Source organism: Prionailurus bengalensis, chromosome B2 (assembly GCF_016509475.1).
Source record: "Prionailurus bengalensis isolate Pbe53 chromosome B2, Fcat_Pben_1.1_paternal_pri, whole genome shotgun sequence".
In the NCBI taxonomy this organism is placed as follows: Eukaryota; Metazoa; Chordata; class Mammalia; order Carnivora; family Felidae; genus Prionailurus; species Prionailurus bengalensis.
This window is the reverse complement of record NC_057349.1, coordinates 80,316,294-80,337,704: the sequence shown is the minus strand read 5'-3', so window position 1 is coordinate 80,337,704 and position 21,411 is coordinate 80,316,294. Positions and strand designations below refer to the sequence as shown.

The window sequence follows — 21,411 nt, the reverse complement described above, 5'->3', positions numbered from 1 at the left end:
CCAGCAGTCTTTGGTGTTCCTTGCCCCTGTAGCTGCATCCTTCCCATCTCTGTCTCCATTGTCAGATCATCTTCTTTCTTGTGTGTGTTTGTGTTTCTAATTCTCTGTTTTTGTAAGGATACTAGTCAATGGATTTAAGGCTCACCCTTAAAGCCAGTATGATAGGATTTTAACTTTGTTATAGCTGCAAAGACCCTCTTTTCCAAATAAGGTCACATTCACACCTTCTGGGTGGACATGAATTTTGGGGGAAGGCTATTCAACCCACTACAAATAGTCACTCTTACCTAAATTTTATAGGTGAGGAGATGAGGGCTAAGAGAGGCTAAGTAATTTGCCGAAGACGACATAGCTAGTGCAGATAATGTCTTACCTTATGGGTGTTTTGATTCTCCAGAGTCTAGTAAAGTACTAGGTGTATAAATACTCAATGTTTGTAGAATGAATGAATAAATTCTGCAATTCCTAGGTTGTAAGGATATCTGTTTATAGCATCAAGACAGCTATTGTCACTTCTCTTCTCATTTTTGTGGAGTCCGGAAAATCTGGTTCCTCACTGAAAGAAACTTGTAGTCTGTTTCTCTAACTGCTTACTTGTTTTCCCCTTCCCAGGGAGAAGTTCACTTTTGCTCCCACAAGGCCATCCTCCATTCTTATCGAACAGCTTGCAGTGTGTGTTAGCAAAGGGGAACCGGTATTACTGGTGGGAGAGACTGGGACTGGCAAAACCTCTACTGTCCAGTACTTGGCTCACATTACAGGTAACTTAGAGGAGAAACATTCTGCCCCCACACAATAAACATTTCACACTGTCTGCCTTTTTTTTTTTCGTAAATAAAATGTCCAAAAAATACCAGAGTTTAAAAAGTGCCACCTCACCACTGCCTGGAAGTAACCACTGGAAATTTTTTCCTTGGAAGTAATGTAATTTTTTCCCCCTGGAAATAACTACTGTTACAGCCTAGCATTATCTTTTTCAGTTTATTTGTTTATCTGTTTTTAAGCTTATTTATTTACCTGTAAATAGAAAGCAAGAGCTGGGGTTGGGCAGAGAGAGAGCTAGAGAGAGAATCCCAAACAGGCTCCATGCTGTCAGTGCCTAGCCCAATGTGGGGCTTGATTCCACAACCATGAGATCATGACCTGAGCCAAAACCAAGAGTTGGACACTCAACTGACTAAGTCACTCAGGTGCCCCAACTGTTTCCAGTTCTCACCTATGGTCTGCAAATATATAAACGTTTAAGTTTGGGTTTGTGTTGAAACAAATGGGATCACATTCTTATATATTGCATTTAGTTAATAAGCAAATTGGATATCTTTAAAAACAGAACTGCCTTACTCCTAATGGTTAAATAATATTACGTATTGGATGTTTATTTAATTCTAATTTATAGACATTTACTTATTGAAGGATTTTTTTGTTGTTTTCAGTTATCTGATTGTAGAGCAATAATACACAGTGAATCTTCTTGTATATCTCTCTGGGTTAGGTGAAAATTTTGAATGGTTAAAATTCCTGAAATTAAAATAAGAGGAGCAGAGGAAATGTGCCCATGTCCACACATCTTTAAGGATCACACTGGATATAATCAGTCTTGAAATTTTCAGAGTGACCCTTTTGCCCTTTCTTTTTAAAAGGCCACCATTTGAGGGTTGTCAATATGAATCAACAAAGTGACACTGCAGACTTGCTTGGAGGGTAAGTTTGTTTTAAAATTATTTTCTGGTTATTTTGAGTTCACTGCTTGAGGGAGCAAATAGTGTTTTCTTATAAAGCTCAAAATTAGCCTTAGAAAAAGGTTCAAAGACTTGCACTCCTACCCCCTACCACAGTAGGTTATTTATTGGACTTTACTGAGGACCTGTTGGATATATAGATGTTTCTCTCAATTTTAAAGAATGCTTGAGATTCTTGCTCTCAAAGATCATGCTGGAATGGAGAGGGACAAAAAAACCAAGCATGTAATTAGTATTTGTGTGTACTGACATTTATCTAAAGTGTACGTTCTAGAGTCGCACTGCCTTGGAGCTAGATTCTCTCCTGCAGTTCAGTTATCTTTGAAACATTAAGTAGCTCTCTACTTGGTTAAATGTTGCTCTTGGGATTCCACTGTGGTCATTAAAAGGCCCTTCTTCCCTGTTGGTGTTTTTGAATATGTTAGATTCGTGATCAGTTTTAGTTTGTGCCGAAGGCTGTAAAACTGATGGATGTTTTTGGCATACCTTAAGTTGAGTGATATTGGGATCTGTCCCATTAACTCTAAACAATTGCTTAAAAAAACCCTTAAAGGCATAAAGTAGAATTTATTGCCCTTTTTGCTCTTTATGGCATCTGCCATATTTTTACTCTTTCTTTGTCTTATAGCCCTCCCTGCTGTGGCGGGAATGCTACTTTGGATTCCTGCTTCCTCCTTTTACTTATATTCTCTTCTATACATATCACTAGTTATGTACTTAGTTAACACTTTTAAATATATATTCTGTCTTAAGATCCATCAGCTGAGATTTATCTTTCTTTAATTCTACTTTCATTTTTTTATTTTTTCCCCAGTGATCTTTCTACCTTGTTTTTAGTTTACTTCTGTTAGTTCATTGACACTTAATCTCCTCTTTCCTTCATTGAGGTACTTGGCAATGTTTTTTTAGTGATATAATTTGTTTCTTAACTCGGTATATCTATACTACCATGTATTTCTTTCTATTTTGTATCTATATATGTCTTCAGGAATGTTCTGCTATTACATACTCCTAACACAAATGGCTAGTCTTACAATAATTGAACATGGACTAGGTCTATTTCTTCTAAGAATTTATAGTGTTATGTCACGTCACCCATTATAAGTAGGTTTTTTTTTTTAATTTTTTTTAAAAAAATTATTTTATTTTATTATTATTTTTTTTAACTTACATCCAAATTAGTTAGCATATAGTGCAACAATGATTTCAGGAGTAGATTCCTTAATGCCCCTTACCCAATTAGCCCATCCCCTCCTCCCACAACCCCTCCAGTAACCCTCTGTTCTCCATATTTAAGAGTCTTTTATGTTTTGTCCCCCTCCATTTTTATATTATTTTTGCTTCCCTTTCCTTATGTTCATCTGTTTTGTATCTTAAAGTCCTCATATGATATTTCTCTTTCTCTGACAAATTTCCTTAGCATAATACCTCTAGTTCCATCTACGTAGTTGCAAATGGCAAGATTTCATTCTTTTTGACTGCTGAGTAATACTCCATTGTGTGTGTGTGTGTGTGTGCGCGCGCGCGCGTGTGCATGCGCACGTGTGCGCACACACACCACATCTTCTTTATTCATCCATCGATGAACATTTGGGTTCTTTCCATACTTGGCTATTGTTGATAGTGCTGCTATAAACATTGGGGTGCATGGGCCCCTTCGAAAGAGCACACTTGTATCCCTTAGACAAATACCTAGTAGTGCAATTGTTGGGTCATAGGGTAGTTCTATTTCTAATTTTTTGAGGAACCTCTACACTTTTCCAGAGTGGCTGCACCAGTTTGCATTCCCACCAACAGTGCAAAAGAGATCCTTTCTCCGCATCCCCGCCAACATCTGTTGTTGCCTGAGTTGTTAAATGTTAGCCATTCTTACAGGTGTGAGGTGGTATCTCGTTGTGGTTTTGATTTGTATTTCCCTGATGATAAGTGATGTTGAGCATTTTTTCATGTGTCAGTTGGCCATCTGGAAGTCTTCTTTGGAGAAGTGTCTATTCATGTCTTTTGCCCATTTTTTTCACTAGATTATTTGTTTTTTGGGTGTTGAGTTTGATTAAGTTCTTTATAGATTTTGGATACTAACCCTTTATCTGATAATGTCATTTGTAAATATCTTCTCCCATTCCATCAGTTGCCTTTTTTAAAAAAAATTTTTTTTTTTAACGTTTATTTATTTTTGAGACAGAGACAGAGCATGAATGGGGGAGGGTCAGAGAGAGAGGGAGACACAGAATCTGAAGCAGGCTCTAGGCTCTGAGCTGTCAGCACAGAGCCCGACGCGGGCTCGAACTCACAGACCGCGAGATCATGAACTGCGCCAAAGTCGGACGCTCAACCGACTGAGCCACCCAGGCGCCCCATGCCTTTTTTTTTTTTTTTTAATTTTTTTAAACATGTATTTATTTTTTGAGAGAGTATGAGCAGTAGAGGGGCAGAGAGAGAGAGAGTCACGGATTCAGAAGCAAGCTCCAGGCTCTGAGCTGTCAGCACAGAGCCCAACACGAGGCTCGAACTCAAGAACCGCGAGATCATGACCTGAGCTGAAGTCACATGCTCAACCGACTCAGCCATCTGGGCACCCCCATCAGTTGCCTTTTAGTTTTGCTGATTGTTTCCTCCTCTGTGCAGAAGCTTTTTATTTTGATAAGGTCCCAATAGTTCATTTTTGCTTTTGTTTCCCTTGCCTCTGGAGACATATTGAGTAAGAAGTTGCTGCAGCCAAGGTCAAAGAGGTTTTTGTCTGCTTTCTCCTGGAGGATTTTGATGGTTTCCTGTCTTACATTGAGGTCTTTCATCCATTTTGAGTTTATTTTTGTATATGGTGTAAGAAAGTGGTCCGGGTTGATTCTTCTGCATGTTGCTGTGCATTTTTCCCAGCACAACTTGCTGAAGAGACTGTCTTTATTTCATTGGATATTCTTTCCTGCTTTGTCAAAGATGAGTTGCCCATACATTTGTGGGTCCATTTCTGGGTTCTCTATTCTTTTCCATTGATCTGAGCGTCTGTTTTTGTGCCAGTACCATACTGTCTTGATGATTACAGCTTTGTAATATAGCTCGAAGCCCATGGTTTGCCCATTTTCAAATGAATTCTTACATGTAGTCTCAGTGTATGTTCTCCCAGGTGTCAGGCTGGTTCCCATTGAGTATTTGTGTTACAATTCATTTTTTTCTTTTCTGAAGTGTATATATGTTGACTCATTTTTTTCATCACTTGAAATATATTGACTTAACTGTTTCAGCCACTATGCTCCACTTTAAGTTAATTCTCATATGCACTCATGTTCCAGGCTCTGTTTGGAGTCCTTTATCTGTGTTAACTCATGTGGCCTTTTTAACAACCATGAGGCACAGACTCTTACCCCATTTTACACAACAGAGAACTGAGACACATAGGGATTAAGTACCTAGTACAAGGTAGTGGCTGGTTCATGTTTGAACCCAGGCAGTCTGTACTGAACCCAGGCAGCTGCCTCAGTTAGCTTTGGATTCCATTCGTACTATCATCTTTAAGACTAGCAACTTTATTTAAATAACATGTGTGTTTTGTTTAATTTCTCACTATTCCTAGTGTTCATCATCTTTTGCTTTGGTCCATTGTATAGGTCTCTCATGTTTGCTTCTACTCTTAACTTCCCTACAGTCTCTTCCATTGAGTAGTTAACAGTCCTTTTAAAGTATAATCAGATTGCATTACTCTCTGTCTCAAATCCTTACACTGACTTCTCAGGCCATTTAGAGTATACTCCAAAGGCTTTTTTGGGCCTATAAGACCCTTCATAATCTAGCACTGGTACTTCTCTGACATAATTTTCTCCCTTCGGCTCTGCTGTTGAGCTCTAGCCACACACTTTCTGTGTTGCACCTGGTTGCTTGCTGTTCTCTGTGTGGCATCCCTTGTGGTCCACACATGTTTGGCTTAACTCCTTTCCTTGCTTGATTTGGGTTGCCTTGAAACGCTCATCTTTAACAAAGCCTTTCTATCATATTTAAATTACCAGTGCCTTCTCCACCCAGTCTCATTTATCTATAATCATAGCACTTAACTACTATTTGATATTTTATAGTAGATGTCTTTTTCTATTCTTTTGTTAGATTGTAGGTGGGGGAGGACCTTGTGGGTCTTGTTTACTCAGTGCCTAACACCTAACAGGTACTCAGTAAATTTTTGTTGAATAAATTGAATAAATGTCTTTACTAATGTGTTAGTGCTTACTGGTAAGTGTACATGAGTTTGAAGTTCTCATACTTTTTCTCTCTGGAATCAGACTCTTTGATGGATGCTCAGTATCTGGGCATTGGTTTTGCTTATCTCATGGTTTCTCTCTCACAGTCCAATGAGTAAATAGTGTCCATGAGTTTTCTAATTGTGCTTGATTGTTGCGAAACATACTTGTTTTTGTTTTAGTTCCCAAATTATTTTTTGTGGAAATAAAAGTTATGTCATTGTATTTGAATTATAGTATTTAGTATCTTAGGGTATAGAAGATTGTATACCTGAGGTTTTCCAGGAACAATTAGTTGCTGCTTGAGCAACTTCTAGCTACAGCAGTGGTTCACGACTGTTTATTATCACCTGTCACCTCCAGATATTACAATTAATATGAACTAATTTCCTAGCTCCCCAACAGAGAAGTGCTATAGAATAAGAGAGAATCTAAATACTAAGAAATAAAATGTTGAGCTTTGGAGGGCCACAGACCATTGCAACATCTAAGGTTTTGTTGCTGTCCTCTCTCCCCTAGTTTTTCTCTTTGAGAGCAATTCTCTCCCCCATCAATTGAGAAGGCATGAGCTGTGTTTACTTTTCTTAAGCTAACCAGTTTCAGATGCTGTATTTTATTCTAAGATATTCTGAAAACTTTTGGTAAATCTTGATAAAATATGGTTTATCATTGAGTCTTCTACGTGATGTTTATTTAAACATGTTAGTAAAATAAGTGACATGCCTTTCACTGCCCAACTATGAATTTCGAATTCTTTTCATAATACTGTTTTTACCTTCAGTGTAGACTCTTCAAACATTTAGAATGAAGAAAATCGGTTATAATTTAAAACTTTAACATAGATTGTTAATATAGAGAGAGTGAGTCTGAGCAGAGAAGAAGGGCAGAGGGAGAGGGAGAGAGAATCCCAAGTAGTCTCTATGCTTGGTGCAGAGCCCCATGTGGGGCTCAGTCCCATGACCCTGGGATTAGGACCTGAGCCAAAATCAAGACTTGGATGCTCAACTAACTGAGCCACCCAGGCACCCCTAAAGCTTTAACATAGATCTTTAAAGTATTTTGATATTATTTATGATTTTGAGTAAATGAAATCTTGGACCTATTCCTATTTTCTAACACATGATTTCTAATCTCTAGTAGCTTCAGAAGTTTGGGAATTATATTTACCTTTTGTTTCAGTTACAAACCGGTGGACCATAAACTTATTTGGCTGCCCTTACGGGAGGCATTTGAAGAACTCTTTGCCCAGACATTTTCCAAGAAGCAAAACTTTACATTCTTAGGACACATTCAGACCTGTTACAGGCAGAAACGGTGGCATGATCTCCTCAGACTAATGCAGCATGTACACAAGTCGGCCGTCAACAAGGATGGAAAAGAAAGTGAAACTGGTAAGAACAGGACCCATACTGCTAGTGGGAGGCCATGAGGCTTTGGCTTAATTAACAGAATTGAAACCAGTGACCAAAGGGTTAATGGAACTAATAAGCACAGCTACAGACTAATAAACCAGGCTGCAGTGTTTTCCTTTAAATATCCGTGCCTCTTCTCCTTCCGGGAGACAGATTTGAGGCTTGCTCTCCCGTCTCTTTGTCTCACTGTCTCTTTTTTTTGTTTGGTTTTTAAGATTTTATTGTTAAGTAATCTCTATACCCAAAGTGGGGCTCAAACCTACAACCCTGAGATGAAGAGTTGTGTGCTGTATGACTGCCAGCCAGGCACCCCTTGGCTGCCTCTCAAGTAAACCCTTTCCTTGCTACATAATCGACATCTTAAATGGCTTTGCTGTGTGTTGGGCACATGAACTGGAGTTTAGTTACAAATTTGGTGAGCCAGGCAGGAGCTTTTTGCCAGTGGTTCATGAGCCCCTAGCCGACAACAACAATCTGGGGGAAAGTCTAAGCAGCTGCCTAGGCTCTTTTTCCTAAGGATGACACTCCCTGCCCTGACTGGGTGCTGCCACCCCTCAGTGTTTAATTTAGCTCTCATGGGCAGGGAATGGTTTTTGGTTTGGGCAGATGTGTCTTGGTGAGGTCATTTCTTCCTTCCATTTGGTTTGGCTCTCTTAGCATCCTTCCCTTGCTTAATTAGAAAAGGTTGACTAGGAAGCCATTTGGTTCAGTTGGTGAAGCCCTGACTTTTAGGGAGGAACCAGTGCTCACAGAGGTACTCGGGGTTTCATTCATTTGGTTTGTTGTTGCTTCTTTGGGGATCTTTGGGTAAAATCAGCTGCATTGTAATTGGAAAATGGGAAATGACAGTTTGATTCCTGAATGCAGCCTTTTGGGTTATATTCTTTAAAACTGAGCAGTGCTTAGTTATGAACCCATGAAAGGAAAAAGATGATCTTTTTTGCGACACTGCTTGGTCATAATATTCATTAGACTCCAGGTAATGATGACCAATTAATGAATCCATGCGTTATAATACCATTTGCAGTTGGATTTGTTCTGTAAGATTTTGTTTGCATCTTTTTTGTATATTCATGTGTTCATGTATGTTGTAAATATGAGAAAATTTCTCCACCTTTGGATAGTATTGCTAAAATTAGTTTGTAAAGGAGTTATATATAAGTTGGTTTAAAGGCAAGTGCTTGTGGGGCACCTGGGTGGCTCAGTCAGTTGAACCTCTGACTTCGGCTCAGGTCATGATCTCACAGTTTTTGAGTTTGAGCCCCATGTCGGGCTCTGTGCTGACAGCCTGGAGCCTGCTTCAGATTCTCTGTCTTCCTCTCTCTCTGCCCCTCCCCTGCTTGCATTCTCTCAAAAATAAATAAACATTAAAAAAAAAAAAATTAAAAGAAAAAAAAAAGCAAGTGCTTGTAAGCTGTAGACATTCTAAAACTCAGAAACTAATGTAAGTTTTTCACATTTACGTGATCTGAAAAAATATTTGGTATTAAAGCTAATTTAAGGTTGTTGGTTTAAGGTTGTTTGTTTAATAGACGTGTCTTTAGAATTAACAGCATTACTTTTATTCTGCTTCGATTTACTTAAGTCAAATAAGTTGATACAAAAAAATTTTTTTAAATATATGTTTCTTGGGAGAATGACTTTCTTCTAAAGTTTAGATTGGCAATCTAAACGTAACTATTAAGAAAAAAGAAACGGATATAAATAAGATAAAAAAGTTTATAGGTTGGGGAGCCTGGGTGGTTCAATTGGTTAAGCACCTGACTTTAGGTCCAGTCATGATCTCTCGGTTTATGAGTTCAAGCCGTCTGTTGGGCTCTGTGCTGACAGCTCAGAGCCTGGAGCCTACCAGAGATTCTGTGTCTCCCTCTCTGTCTGCCTCTGTCTCTCTCTCAAAAATGAATAAACATTAAAAAAAAAAAGTTTATAGGTAAACTTTTAAGTAGCTTTCAAAATCTTTGGTCACCTATAAAGTTTTACAAAGTTAAATGATGGGTTAAGTAAATTAAGTATCTGTATAATTTCCAGGTAAGAAAACATTAATTACTAAACATAGTTTTATCTGCTTTTGGCTTCCTGTTACAGAGAAACTAAAGATATTTGGGTTTATTAGTAAACATGTTTTATTGTACACTGAAATAAGGCATACATTTAGAATTCTTCAGTGTAGTCATAAGTTTACCAATATAAAAAATGCCAACACAACAAACAGTTTACAATTAGTTACTACTTAGTTTTTACTAGAAACTTAAGATTTTTAAGAGTTAAGAATTCTAATACATATAATTAGAATTACTGGAAATGATAAGGGAAACAATTTATATATGCAAGGAACGTGAGACTGGGTATGTAAAGAGGAAAAATGTAGGTCAAAATATGAATGTAAAAAGGAAAGTTGTAGAAGGTTTGTGAGAAGGGAATCTTTGGAAAGGAATTTTTGTGCATGGTAGTCACTAAGATTAATGATATTAGTTGTTTTTTTGTTTTTGTTTTTTCATTATTTTTTAATTTTATTTTTTATATTTTAAAATTTACATCCAAATTAGTTAGCATCTAGTGCAACAATGATTTCAGGAGTAGATTCCTTAGTGCCCCTTACCCATTTAGCCTATCCTGCCTCCCACAACCCCTCCAGTAACCCTCAGTTTGTTCTCCATGTTTATGAGTCTCTTCTGTTTTGTCCCCCTCTCTGTTTTTATACCACTTTTGTTTCCCTTCCCTTATGTTCATCTGTTTTGTCTCTTAGAGTCTTCATATGAGTTGAAGTCATATGATTTTTGTCTTTCTTTGACTAATTTCACTTAGCATAATACCCTCCAGTTCCATCCACATAGTTGCAAATGGCAAGATTTCATTCTTTTTGATTGCTGAGTAATACTCCATTGTGTATGTATACATCTTCTTTATCCATTCATCCACTGATGGACATTTGGGCTCTTTCCATACTTTGGCTATTGTTGATAGTGCTGCTATAAACATGGGGGTGCATGTGTCCCATCAAAACAGCACACCTGTATCCCGTGGATAAATGCCTAGCAGTGCAATTGCTGGGTCATAGGGTAGTTCTATTTTTAGTTTTTTGAGGAAACTCCATACTGTTTTCCAGAGTGGCTGCACCAGCTTGCATTCCCATGTTTTTGTTTTTTTAAAGAGAGAGAGTGTGCACACAGGGGAGAAGGGGAGAGGGGCAGAGGGAGAGAGAGAAAATCCCAAGCAGGCTCCTCCCTTAGCATGGAGCCCGACACAGGGCTTGGTCCCATGTCCCTGGGATCATGAACTGAACCAAGAAAAAAATCAAGAGTTGGATGCTCAACCTACTGAGCCACCCAGGAGCCCCAAGATTATGGATATTAGAATGTAAAGTTTATTAGGGAGTGGTCTACACCTGGGTAACAGAAAGGGGTAAGAGCAAGATTAAGCAGAAATTGAGCAGTGACACACTATCAACAGAAGCCATAGCTGATTCTCTGAGGAGTTCCAAAAGTTGGATTTTCTTGAGAACCATCCTAAATTGGGGCTGGACTTCTGTAATAGTCATTGGATGTGACCACCTGGGAAGAGGGCATGCCCTTGGCAAAGCAATTGTCTTCAGTCAAGGCAGTCCCTGATGGCATCTGAGAGTTGAGGACTGAGAGCCTTTCATTTCTTTTTTTTTTTCCTTTCTTTTTTTTTTTTTTTTTTTTTTTTTTTTTGAGAGAGAGCAAGAGCAAGAGCGCAAGTAGGGGGAGGGGCAGAGATGGGGTGGGGGAGGGGGAGGGAGAGAGGGAGAGAGAAAGAGAGAAAGAAAGAGAATATGAATCTTAAGCAGGCTCCATACCCAGCACAGAATCCATCAAGGGGCTCAATCTCAAGATCATGACCTGAGCTGGATGGTCAGCCAACTGAGCCCCCCCAGGCGCCCTGAAAGCCCTTCATTTCTGATGGAGATTCTGGTTAGCACGTCACCGCACGTGCCACAAGAGATCAGATCTGTGCAGTGCCCTAGATGTCCTTGTCCCAATAACTACATATCAACATTGGAGATGACAGGGAGGAAAAAAGGAGGGACTGCATACATTTTTAAAGAATTCGTCTTGTTGGAAGAGTACGTTTTAATACAGGAAGTATACTGGTATAAAACTGGAATTAGGTTTTTCTGTTAAAATGACAGTTTCCTTTGGTTATTGGCCTAATAAGAAATTATAAACAAAGGTTTTTCTTTATCATTAATGTAACCTGCTTAGAAAAACAAAGTTTCTATGTTTTGTCTCTGTTAGATCCTTGATTATTTAAGAAAAGACTTCAGTGTTGCTAACAAATCTGTAACCTTCTGTATTTGCCTTTAGAATCTCTTATTGCTGCCTTGGCTAAATAGATAATTAAATACTAAATTTTGTAATGATTTGTAATCCTGTTTTGGCATATGCTTTAAAAATTTCTCATATTTCTGACAGACTTCCCAAAATTCAGCTTCTAAATGAAGTCTTTTTTTTTACCAACTAGGCTTATTTGGTATATCAAATCACATGGGAAGCATGGTCAAATAAGTGATGATAAACCTTCTAAGGTTATAAGATTTTATTATATCATCACTTGTAATTCTAATTATTGAAATGCTGACAAATTTCCTTGTCAACTGCATTATAATGAAGTCCCATCATATCTTTAACCGTGGCCATTTTGTAATCTTTTGTCATTTATAGTTACTATTTTACTCTGATGATCTTGCAAATACCTTTCACCTTTAATGCAATGCAAGGAAAGAACTTTTGACAAATACAGTTTTCTCATATCTTTAAGATCATAAAACTGAACTAGGTATAAATTTCTGGAACTAATGAAAAAACTGGATTCAAGCAGAGTAACATGGGACTGAAAGAATTAAGAAAAATGGTTTCATTTTTTATGACTTTTGTTTGAAACATTGCTGGCTCTTTAATGTTTGCCCTTCCAGATTTAAGGAAAGTTTTTCTCTTAAGCTGTGACTTGCAGAAATTTAATACAGTATTCCTTTGTAAACAAATATGAAACATTCATTTTTTTCCCCTACCTGATTCCTCCAGAATTCAAAAATTCTCAGTGAATATTCTTATATTTTCATGGCAGTTATTATTATTAGCATAAGTTCTCTAAGAATCTGTTCTATTTGTAACAGAACATCACTGGAAACATTGGTTATATTACCAAGGCTCTGACTGGAATGTCCTATTTGAGTGTAAAATGCATAGACTCAAATGTGACCACATAGCTTTAAGGATCTAGGTTGACTCTATGGAGCCCATAAAGCCCCTTAGGAATAACAACTTGATGCCTTGCTTATAGTGTTTCTAGTAGCCTTATCAGGCCTAGCTTTGAGAGCCCACCTGCAGGACTGCCTCCTGAGCTAAGACAACTGTTGAACAGAACTAACCTATTAAGACTAAGACTGGTTTATAACACCTGGAGTAAACCTCATATCTAGGGTCAGAATAGTTAAACTCAGGCCAAGAAGAAACAATATTGAATTGTGAGGTTTTTCTAACAAAACAAAAACTTGTCAAAAGTGGAGAATGTTAATTTTTTTTAATGTTTATTTATTGGGGGGGGGGGGCACAACGTATAGAGAATGCAGAGCCTAACACGGGGCTCGAACTCATGAACCATGAGATTATTACCTGAGCTGAAGTTGGACACTTAACAACTGAGCTACCCAGGCGCCCCAAGAATGTTAATTTGTAATGGTATACAAGGACTTTGACTATACTGTGATAACCCATCAACAAAGCTGAAGCCCTTTCCTTAGTACATGCCCATTGGGCTAGTTGGAAGGGAAGGGGACCTTTGACCTTGGAGAAAACAAGACAAAAAACAGAAGAGCCAGAATCACCCAAACCTTGGATGACATACCTTGAGCGCAGATTTCACCCACCATCTTTGGAACAAAATTTTGCTAACTATTCTTGTGAGCCCCAACAGATCTTAAGGTATTTTTCAGGAGACGGACTAACAGATGAGTGTGATTACTTCGGGTTACTGGTTTTGCTATTTTGCTGAATACTTTATAGCAGTTTGAATCCATAAGCAATAAAGGCTAGACACCAGGTGAAGGTTTTTGCACATGCTTGGAATGCCACTATAAGAACAGCTGTGTCTCTAATGGAGGAAAAGATAGTGGCCAGATTTCCTGCTTTTTCACTGCACAAGGATCTGAATATGGACATGCAGAAAAATAGACCAGATGGGTGTACCCACATGGTGGCCCCTGGAGCTGATTCCCCCCCCCCCCCCCCCCCCCCCGGAGCTGATTGAACACACCTGGTCAGAGTGGGAGATGCTGTGCTAGCCCTCCAGGATCCACCTGCTACATTATAAGAATATTCTTCTCCACAGTTAAATATTTCCTGAATTCACCTGCTTACTGTGTCATTGGTGTCACAGGCCAACCCCTACCATGAAGTAATGCCAGTTGACTTTGAGGAAACACCAAGACTTCAATCAGGCAGCTGGCTTTAAAGGAATGAGGAGATTCAATAGAATTCATTCAATTGTGTTTGAGACTGGTTCCAACACCAGTGAGAAATTCACCTAACATCAGAGCTTCAGAGCATTGCTATGAAAGAATTGGTTGGTGATAATGCAGTTGTCAGCCACAGCAAAAAATGGGATGTAGTGATAAGAAAGAGCATTGGAGATGCAGTTCTTCCCCAAATTGTAAAGCCCCTTATTCTTGATAAAGTTTATTTGCTGCATGATGAAGATAAGGACTTTAGCTGTGCCTGGTAGTTTGTCTGGTTGCTCAAGATGTCAGCTTTCCGATGTTGCTTCAAAACAACCAGAGAAGACACTACTAGTTTGTTCAAGCAGAATGCACAGGTTAAGCTAAGTACCAGGGAATATTACCAAGAAAGCACGAAGTTGTTTGATTCCTCAAACCGTGAAATTGCACCCTGTTTCAGCAGGAAGTAGCAAGAGCTGTCATCATCCCAGTTCCTTCAGGAATAAAGCATGATCAAAAGACAATGGGGATTGAAACTGGTAACCAAAGGGTTAATGGAACTAATGATAAGTGCAGCTGCAGACTAATAACCACAGATGCAACTTTTTACCCACATCTGTTTTCGTTTGCCTTTAAATATCCCTGACTCTTCAGGCTTGCGTATTTGAGGCTTGCTTTCCTGAGTCTCCTCATTTGGCTGCCTCTTAAATGCATCCTTGCTCTCTGTTTGGCTTTGCTGCATGTCAGGCAGACAGACTTGGGTTCAGTTATAGAATTAGGAGAGGAGTTTGGGGAAGAATGAAGCAATACAAATTGGAGCTTTCTGGGACTTAGGGGCAAAGATGACTAATTCTGAAGTATTGTCGTTCCTGTGATTCTAGGCAAGATTTCCATAAAAACATGGTTGGTGATGTTGATGTACCAGTACCACTTACTGATCACTCAATCTTATTTCCTTAGAAAATAAGTTCTTCAAAAAGCTAAGTTCTATAGTCAAAGGGGTTTTGGTAGCTTAGTTGTCTTCTATGTGCTTTCTTATCCCTAAAATGGGAGTAAGAGTACCTACTTGGAAGGATTGTTGTGAAGGGTAAAAAAATTAACTAATATACACATGCATATATAAATGACCTGATTAGTATAGTTGCTGGTACATAACATTATATAAGTGTTAGGACTTATTTTTTAGTATGTCTAAGATGTTTGATTTTTGTATGAGTTTTGTGTATGTGTAAGTTAAATGTATTACAACTCAAAATGTGTGTTAAATTCTTGTCTTTATTCTTTTCTAGGGTTACTCCTAAAAGAGAAGTGGGAAGCATTTGGTCTTAGACTCAGCCATGCTCAGCAACAGATGAAAATGACTGAAAATGCCCTCTTGTTTGCATTCGTAGAGGTATTTTGCTTTGGCTGGCTATCTAGGTTAAGGGAATGTTGATTTGATGCAAAATGCAAGTTTAGGCAGGCTACTGTTACTGTTGATGTTTTTAGTGCTTGCTGTTTAAAATTTAATAAATACTAATATTTTGTGGGGAGGATTTCTGAAAAATGTCCTTTATGGAAATTGTAAGGTCTTGATAATCACCATTTTTTAAAAAATTTTTTTTATTTTTACATTTATTTATTTATTTTTGAGAGACAGAGAGAGACAGAGCACAAGTGGGGGATGGGCAGAGAGAGGAGACACAATCCAAATTAGTCTCCAGGCTCTGAGCTGTCAGCACAGAGCCTGATGCAGGGCTCGAACTCACAAATTGTGAGATCATGATCTCGGCTGAAGTCAGACGCTCAACCGACTGAGCCACCCAGGCGCCCCAGCACCATTATTTTTAAAGTTGCAGTTGAGGATGACTAGTGAACTCTGTTTCATGGCAGAGGCCGTGGCCGGGAGATTTGAGTGTGTTCTCTTTAGGCCTTACTTTCTATTCTAGTAAATGGATAGCTCTGTTGTTTTCTGTCCTGTGACCTGTGGGAAAGATCATCTTAATTAAATTTTCATGATGGAAGCTTATTAAATTCTTTTGTAGCATAATTGACTATGCCCTGAGAAAGGTAGGAATCTTATTTGAGATGGTGTTTTGGTGAGAGAGCAAGATCAGTCATATGTGCATCAGTATGGGAAATTTGGTCGTCATTGCTTAATCTTAGTAGGATTTATTTCTAAAATCGCCCATTAGGATGTCAAGTGCTTTCAAAATAGGGTTTATACCTGGGGATGCAAGCTGGTACAGCCACTCTGGAAAACAGTATGGAGGTTCCTCAAAAAATGAAAAATATAGCTACCCTATGACCCAGCAATTGCACTACTAGGCATTTATCCAAGGGATACAGGTGTGCTGTTTCGAAGGGACACATGCACCCCTATGTTTACAGCAGCACTATCAACAATAGCTGAAGTATGGAAAGAGCCCAAATGTCCATCAGTGGATGAATGGATAAAAAAGGTGTGGGGTGTGTGTGTGTGTGCGCGTGCACACACACACACACACACACACACACACACACACAATGGAGTATTACTCGGCCATCAAAAAGAATGAAATCTTGGCCATTTGCAACTATGTGGATAGAACTGGAGGGTATTATGCTAAGTGAAATTAGTCAGAGAAAGACAAAAATCATATGACTTCACTCATATGAAGACTTTAAGAGACAAAACAGATGAACATAAGGGAAGGGAAACAAAAATAATATAAAAACAGGGAGGGGGACAAAACAGAAGAGACTCATAAATATGGAGAACAAACTGAGGGTTACTGGAGGGGTTGTGGGAGGCGAGATGGGCTAAATGGGTAAGGGGCACTAAGGAATCTACTCCTGAAATCATTGTTGCACTAGATGCTAACTAATTTGGATGTAAGATTTAAAAGATAAAAAATAAAATAAAATAAATAAATAAATGGGAAAAAAAAGGGTTTATACCTATTTTATGATTTGGCATTACAGTAGAGTTCAATACATTTGTTCTGTTTTATTGTTTTCAATTAAATTTATTGAAGATTCTGTTAGGATCATCATGAAAGCAAAAGTACAAAGCCATTTAATAATAAAACAATCCAGTTTTTGATGTTCTGTCACCTGAGTAGATTTTAATATTTATCTTTCAGTGTTCTTGGAAGTAGAACTTGAAAAGATAACTCAGTAAAGATGAGAAAGATTTATTTTGATATTCTTCAACAAATGTGAAAGGCTATGTATTACAACCACTGTACCTTCTTGATTTAGTCATTTATTTCATCTTTGCATACTTGTCAGTATACTGACCCTGTATTTATTTTGGGTGCTTTTAATAACCATTTGGGCACCTATAAACATCTGAATACATTATAAGTTACAGGTTACCTCACCATGTATCTCCTGAGATGATTTACTTTGTTGCATCTCTCTGTTAGGCTCAAAGATATTCCCTTGACCCTTTTGGACATTTAAAAAAGGTTGTTTTGGCCTTAGCTCTGACAACAAGCTGGCAGCCATTGGGCCTTTAGGGTGAAAGCTCATCAAATAGAAGAGGTTTGCCCTTGCCTCTTATTTCTTTTTTTTTTTTTTTTTCAACGTTTATTTATTTTTGGGACAGAGAGAGACAGAGCATGAACGGGGGAGGGGCAGAGAGAGAGGGAGACACAGAATCGGAAACAGGCTCCAGGCTCTGAGCCATCAGCCCAGAGCCTGACGCGGGGCTCGAACTCACGGACCGCAAGATCGTGACCTTTGCCTCTTATTTCTAATCCTGCTTGCATAACTGCTCTTGGTGAGTGTATCTTTATTTGAAATGGATTTTTAACATTTTACTTTATCTTTTTTTAGGGTACTCTAGCTCAAGCTGTAAAGAAAGGAGAGTGGATCTTATTGGATGAGATTAATCTGGCTGCTCCAGAAACATTAGAATGTCTCAGTGGTTTACTCGAAGGCTCCTCTGGCTCACTGGTGTTGCTAGATCGAGGAGATACAGGTAGCACTTGATCCCTTTGGGGTTTGACTTGGCACCAGGCCTTGTGGCCTCTTTAGAGTAAGATTCTTTTGGTTAGGTGTGTTACATAGGTCTCCCAGTGTTCATTCCCTAGTACTAATTTTCTGCCAAGTTAGGTAGCATGGGGAATGCAAAGAATAAGATAATTTGTCAAGTTACTTGGGTAGTAGGTAATAGATGTGCATACTCAGTGACAAAATATCTGCTGTTCAATATAATGAACAACGATACCTTAAAAGATGGTGGAATGGCAGCAGAAGATTAAGGGGTATATAGGCCTGGAAACTGTTCAGTGGGGTTTCAGAAAAAGCAAGGATGGTTTAAGCAGCCAGCAGTAACAGTCTGAGGCAGGGTGTCTTGGCCTTAAGTTTTGGGGCGTTAGATAGTCTTCCTCTGTGGACCTAAGGCTGATGACTTGATGTTACCAGTAGAGAATTTATAATTTTCTCTTAACAGAACCACTGGTTCGTCATCCCGACTTCCGTTTATTTGCCTGTATGAACCCAGCAACAGATGTGGGCAAAAGGAATCTTCCACCAGGAATAAGAAACAGGTGAGGAGACATGGACTGGTTCCTGGGGATGGATGGATGGATGGATGGATGGATGGATGGATGGATTTATTTATTTATTTATTTATTTATTTATTTATTAAGTTCTCTTTGTTTATTGATTGGTAACACTAACAAACCAAACCTCATAACAATGCTTGAGATTTCTTGATCTCTGATAAGCAGGATCCTTCCTTATGTGTCATATTCCTCTACTTTCTCCAGATGGTAGGAATACAGAGGACTCCAAAACACTGGAGAATTTTTCCTTTTGGTTGTTAGTATGACACTTAATGGATCATGGATATTGTTGAAAACAAAATTTTTTCCTCCTTCAAATATCTTTGTAGTTACCAGAGAAATTTCACATACTGATAAATGTTTAAGTGCGGGGCGCCTGGGTGGCTCAGTCAGTTGGGCGTCCGACTTCGGCTCAGGTCACGATCTCGCTGAGTTCGAGCCCCGCGTCAGGCTCTGTGCTGACTGCTCAGAGCCTGGAGCCTGTTTCAGATTCTGTGTCTCCCTCTCTCTCTGACCCTCCCCTGTTCATGCTCTGTCTCTCTCTGTCTCAAAAATAAATAAACGTTAAAAAAAAATTTAAAAAAAAAAATAAAAAAAAAAATAAATGTTTAAGTGCATTTTAGGAATGGAATCCCTTTGGACGAGACCAGTGATTTGTAAAAAGCCTTTTAAGTTTCAGTTTTCATCATTAAGCACTGACTGACACCAATAAGGTACCTAGTTGTTGGTATCTTATATATGTAGCATTTGGGAAAAGGTGAATGATCTAATTTTGTTGGTGATCTTTTGTTGAATTTCGAGTTTTAAAATGGTGTTAAAATTTTATTAGATTCCTCCCTCCATTATATGAGTAATGAAACCTTCTTAGGAAAATGTTATAAATTTCATTATGTATTTTCCTTTGCTCCTACAATTTTATCATTTTTTCCCCATGATTTTATTTTTGATGGTGATGTTGATACTGTTCTGTTGTTGTTGCAGCGTGTATGTTTTATTACATGTAGTTAGAATCAAAAACACCTCTGAAAATGAGGACAAATGTCTTACTTTTGTAACTCTTTCTTGTAAGGACTGTACATGAAAAACTTCATTACATGCAAATAAATTTTTGGCAATAGTTATCTTTCATTTCATTATGGTCCATATGTATCTACATGAAAGGCTTTTATTTATTAATTAAAAAAAATTTTTTTTCAATATATGAAATTTATTGTCAAATTGGTTTCCATACAACACCCAGTGCTCATCCCAAAAGGTGCCCTCCTCAATACCCATCACCCACCCTCCACTCCCTCCCACCCCCCATCAACCCTCAGTTTGTTCTCAGTTTTTAAGAGTCTCTTATGCTTTGGCTCTCTCCCGCTCTAACCTCTTTTTTTTTTTTTTCCTTCCCCTCCCCCATGGATTTCTGTTAAGTTTCTCAGGATCCACATAAGAGTGAAAACATATGGTATTTGTCTTTCTCTGTATGGCTTATTTCACTTAGCATCACACTCTCCAGTTCCATCCATGTTGCTACAAAGGGCCGTATTTCGTTCTTTCTCATACATGAAAGGCTTTTATAGTTTATACTGTAAAAAGTTCAAATGAGTTTACATAACTTCTTGTGTTTTCTATTTTTTTTATTATCAAAACAGTTGTATTCCTCAAAATTTTAATTCTGTAATAATAATTGTTTTCCAGGTTTACAGAACTTTATGTAGAAGAATTGGAAAGTAAAGAAGATTTACAGATTCTTATTGTGGATTATCTGAAAGGACTGAGTGTGAATAAGATCACAGTGCAAGGAATTATCAAGTAGGTTCACTTTGGTTTCTCTTGATAAACTTTTCCCCTGAACAAACAATGTATGCCTCATGCATCTATATTTATTATTTCTTTTTTGCTACAGAAGGATTATCATTAAGGTTTCTGTTTTAAAGTAGGGACCTTATGATCTTCTTTGGATTTTCCTAATGAAGCTACATTGAAAGCTTAAGAATCACCACGTATGAGAATATTTAAGTAATTGGATAATGCTGTCCTAATTACTTTTGTATTCATAGCTACGAGTTTGCATCCGTGGAAGATGTAACTGGCTTCTCTTTTGATCTGTCTTGATGAAATCTTAATTTCTGCAGTTTGCATACTACTTATGTGGGATATAGGGGGGAAAAGGTTGGTAAAACAAGGGATTCAGGTTTAGAATTAAGTGAGGCTTAACTGAAAAACATACAGACTAGCCATGTGGCTTGGTGATTTCTTGAGTCTTTTTTGTTTTTCTGTTTTTGTTTTTTATGCCTTGTGGATAGGGCATAATCTTTTATATCAGATAACTGGATTCTCATACAGGCTGTGTCAGAAACGAATTCTTTCGTCCTGGGCATGTCACTTAGTTAATTTTGTCTGTTGTCTAGATAGAAATACACACTATGTAAGTTGTTTTGTTTTTAATTTATAGGGAGGGAGGGAGGGAGAGAGAGCGAGTAGGGGAGGGGAGCAGAGGGAGAGAGAATCTTAAGCGGGCTCCATCCTCAGTGCACAGCCCAATGAGGGACTTGATCCCACGATGTTGGGGTTATGACCCGAGCTGAAATCAACTTGGATGCTCAAACAACTGAGCTGCCCAGGTGCCCCCTGTGTAAAGTTTTGAAATAGGATCATATTAATGTTTTACTTTGCATTTTGTGGTTTGTTCCTTATTTTTTATACAAATAATTACTGAGTTGCCCAGGTACTAGGGATACAGCTATAAATAAGAGACAGAATCCTGGTTCTCCTCATAGACCTTTTAATTCAAGAGGTGAAGGTAACCAATAAATAAGGAGATACATACTGTAATTTTAGGTTGTGTTAAGTGAATAAAAATAACACCACAAAATGGGGATTACAACATACAGGCTTAGAGCCCTATTTTACATAGGTTAGTTAAGGAGGCATTTATGAAAATGCTTTGAAATGGTTTACCAATTCCACATTCTAAAATTGGAACACTTTTTGTTAGCCAAGACTTTGGACAGAAGTATAAATATGTGTGGTTAAAATTCAAAAGTGGAGATAAAACAGGCT

General features: G+C 38.2%; 1 protein-coding gene across 1 annotated transcript in view; it reads left to right on the top strand.

Moving 5' to 3' along the window:
• Positions 1-21,411, top strand: part of MDN1 (midasin AAA ATPase 1) — a 173,021-nt gene that overhangs the window by 38,744 nt on the left and 112,866 nt on the right. Inside the window, exons 14-20 of the mRNA XM_043591932.1 lie at positions 613-761; positions 1,641-1,701; positions 7,142-7,353; positions 15,118-15,221; positions 17,630-17,774; positions 18,249-18,345; positions 20,047-20,160. Of these exons, the coding sequence (XP_043447867.1) occupies positions 613-761; positions 1,641-1,701; positions 7,142-7,353; positions 15,118-15,221; positions 17,630-17,774; positions 18,249-18,345; positions 20,047-20,160 (882 nt within the window). The remainder of the gene's footprint in view (positions 1-612; positions 762-1,640; positions 1,702-7,141; positions 7,354-15,117; positions 15,222-17,629; positions 17,775-18,248; positions 18,346-20,046; positions 20,161-21,411) is intronic.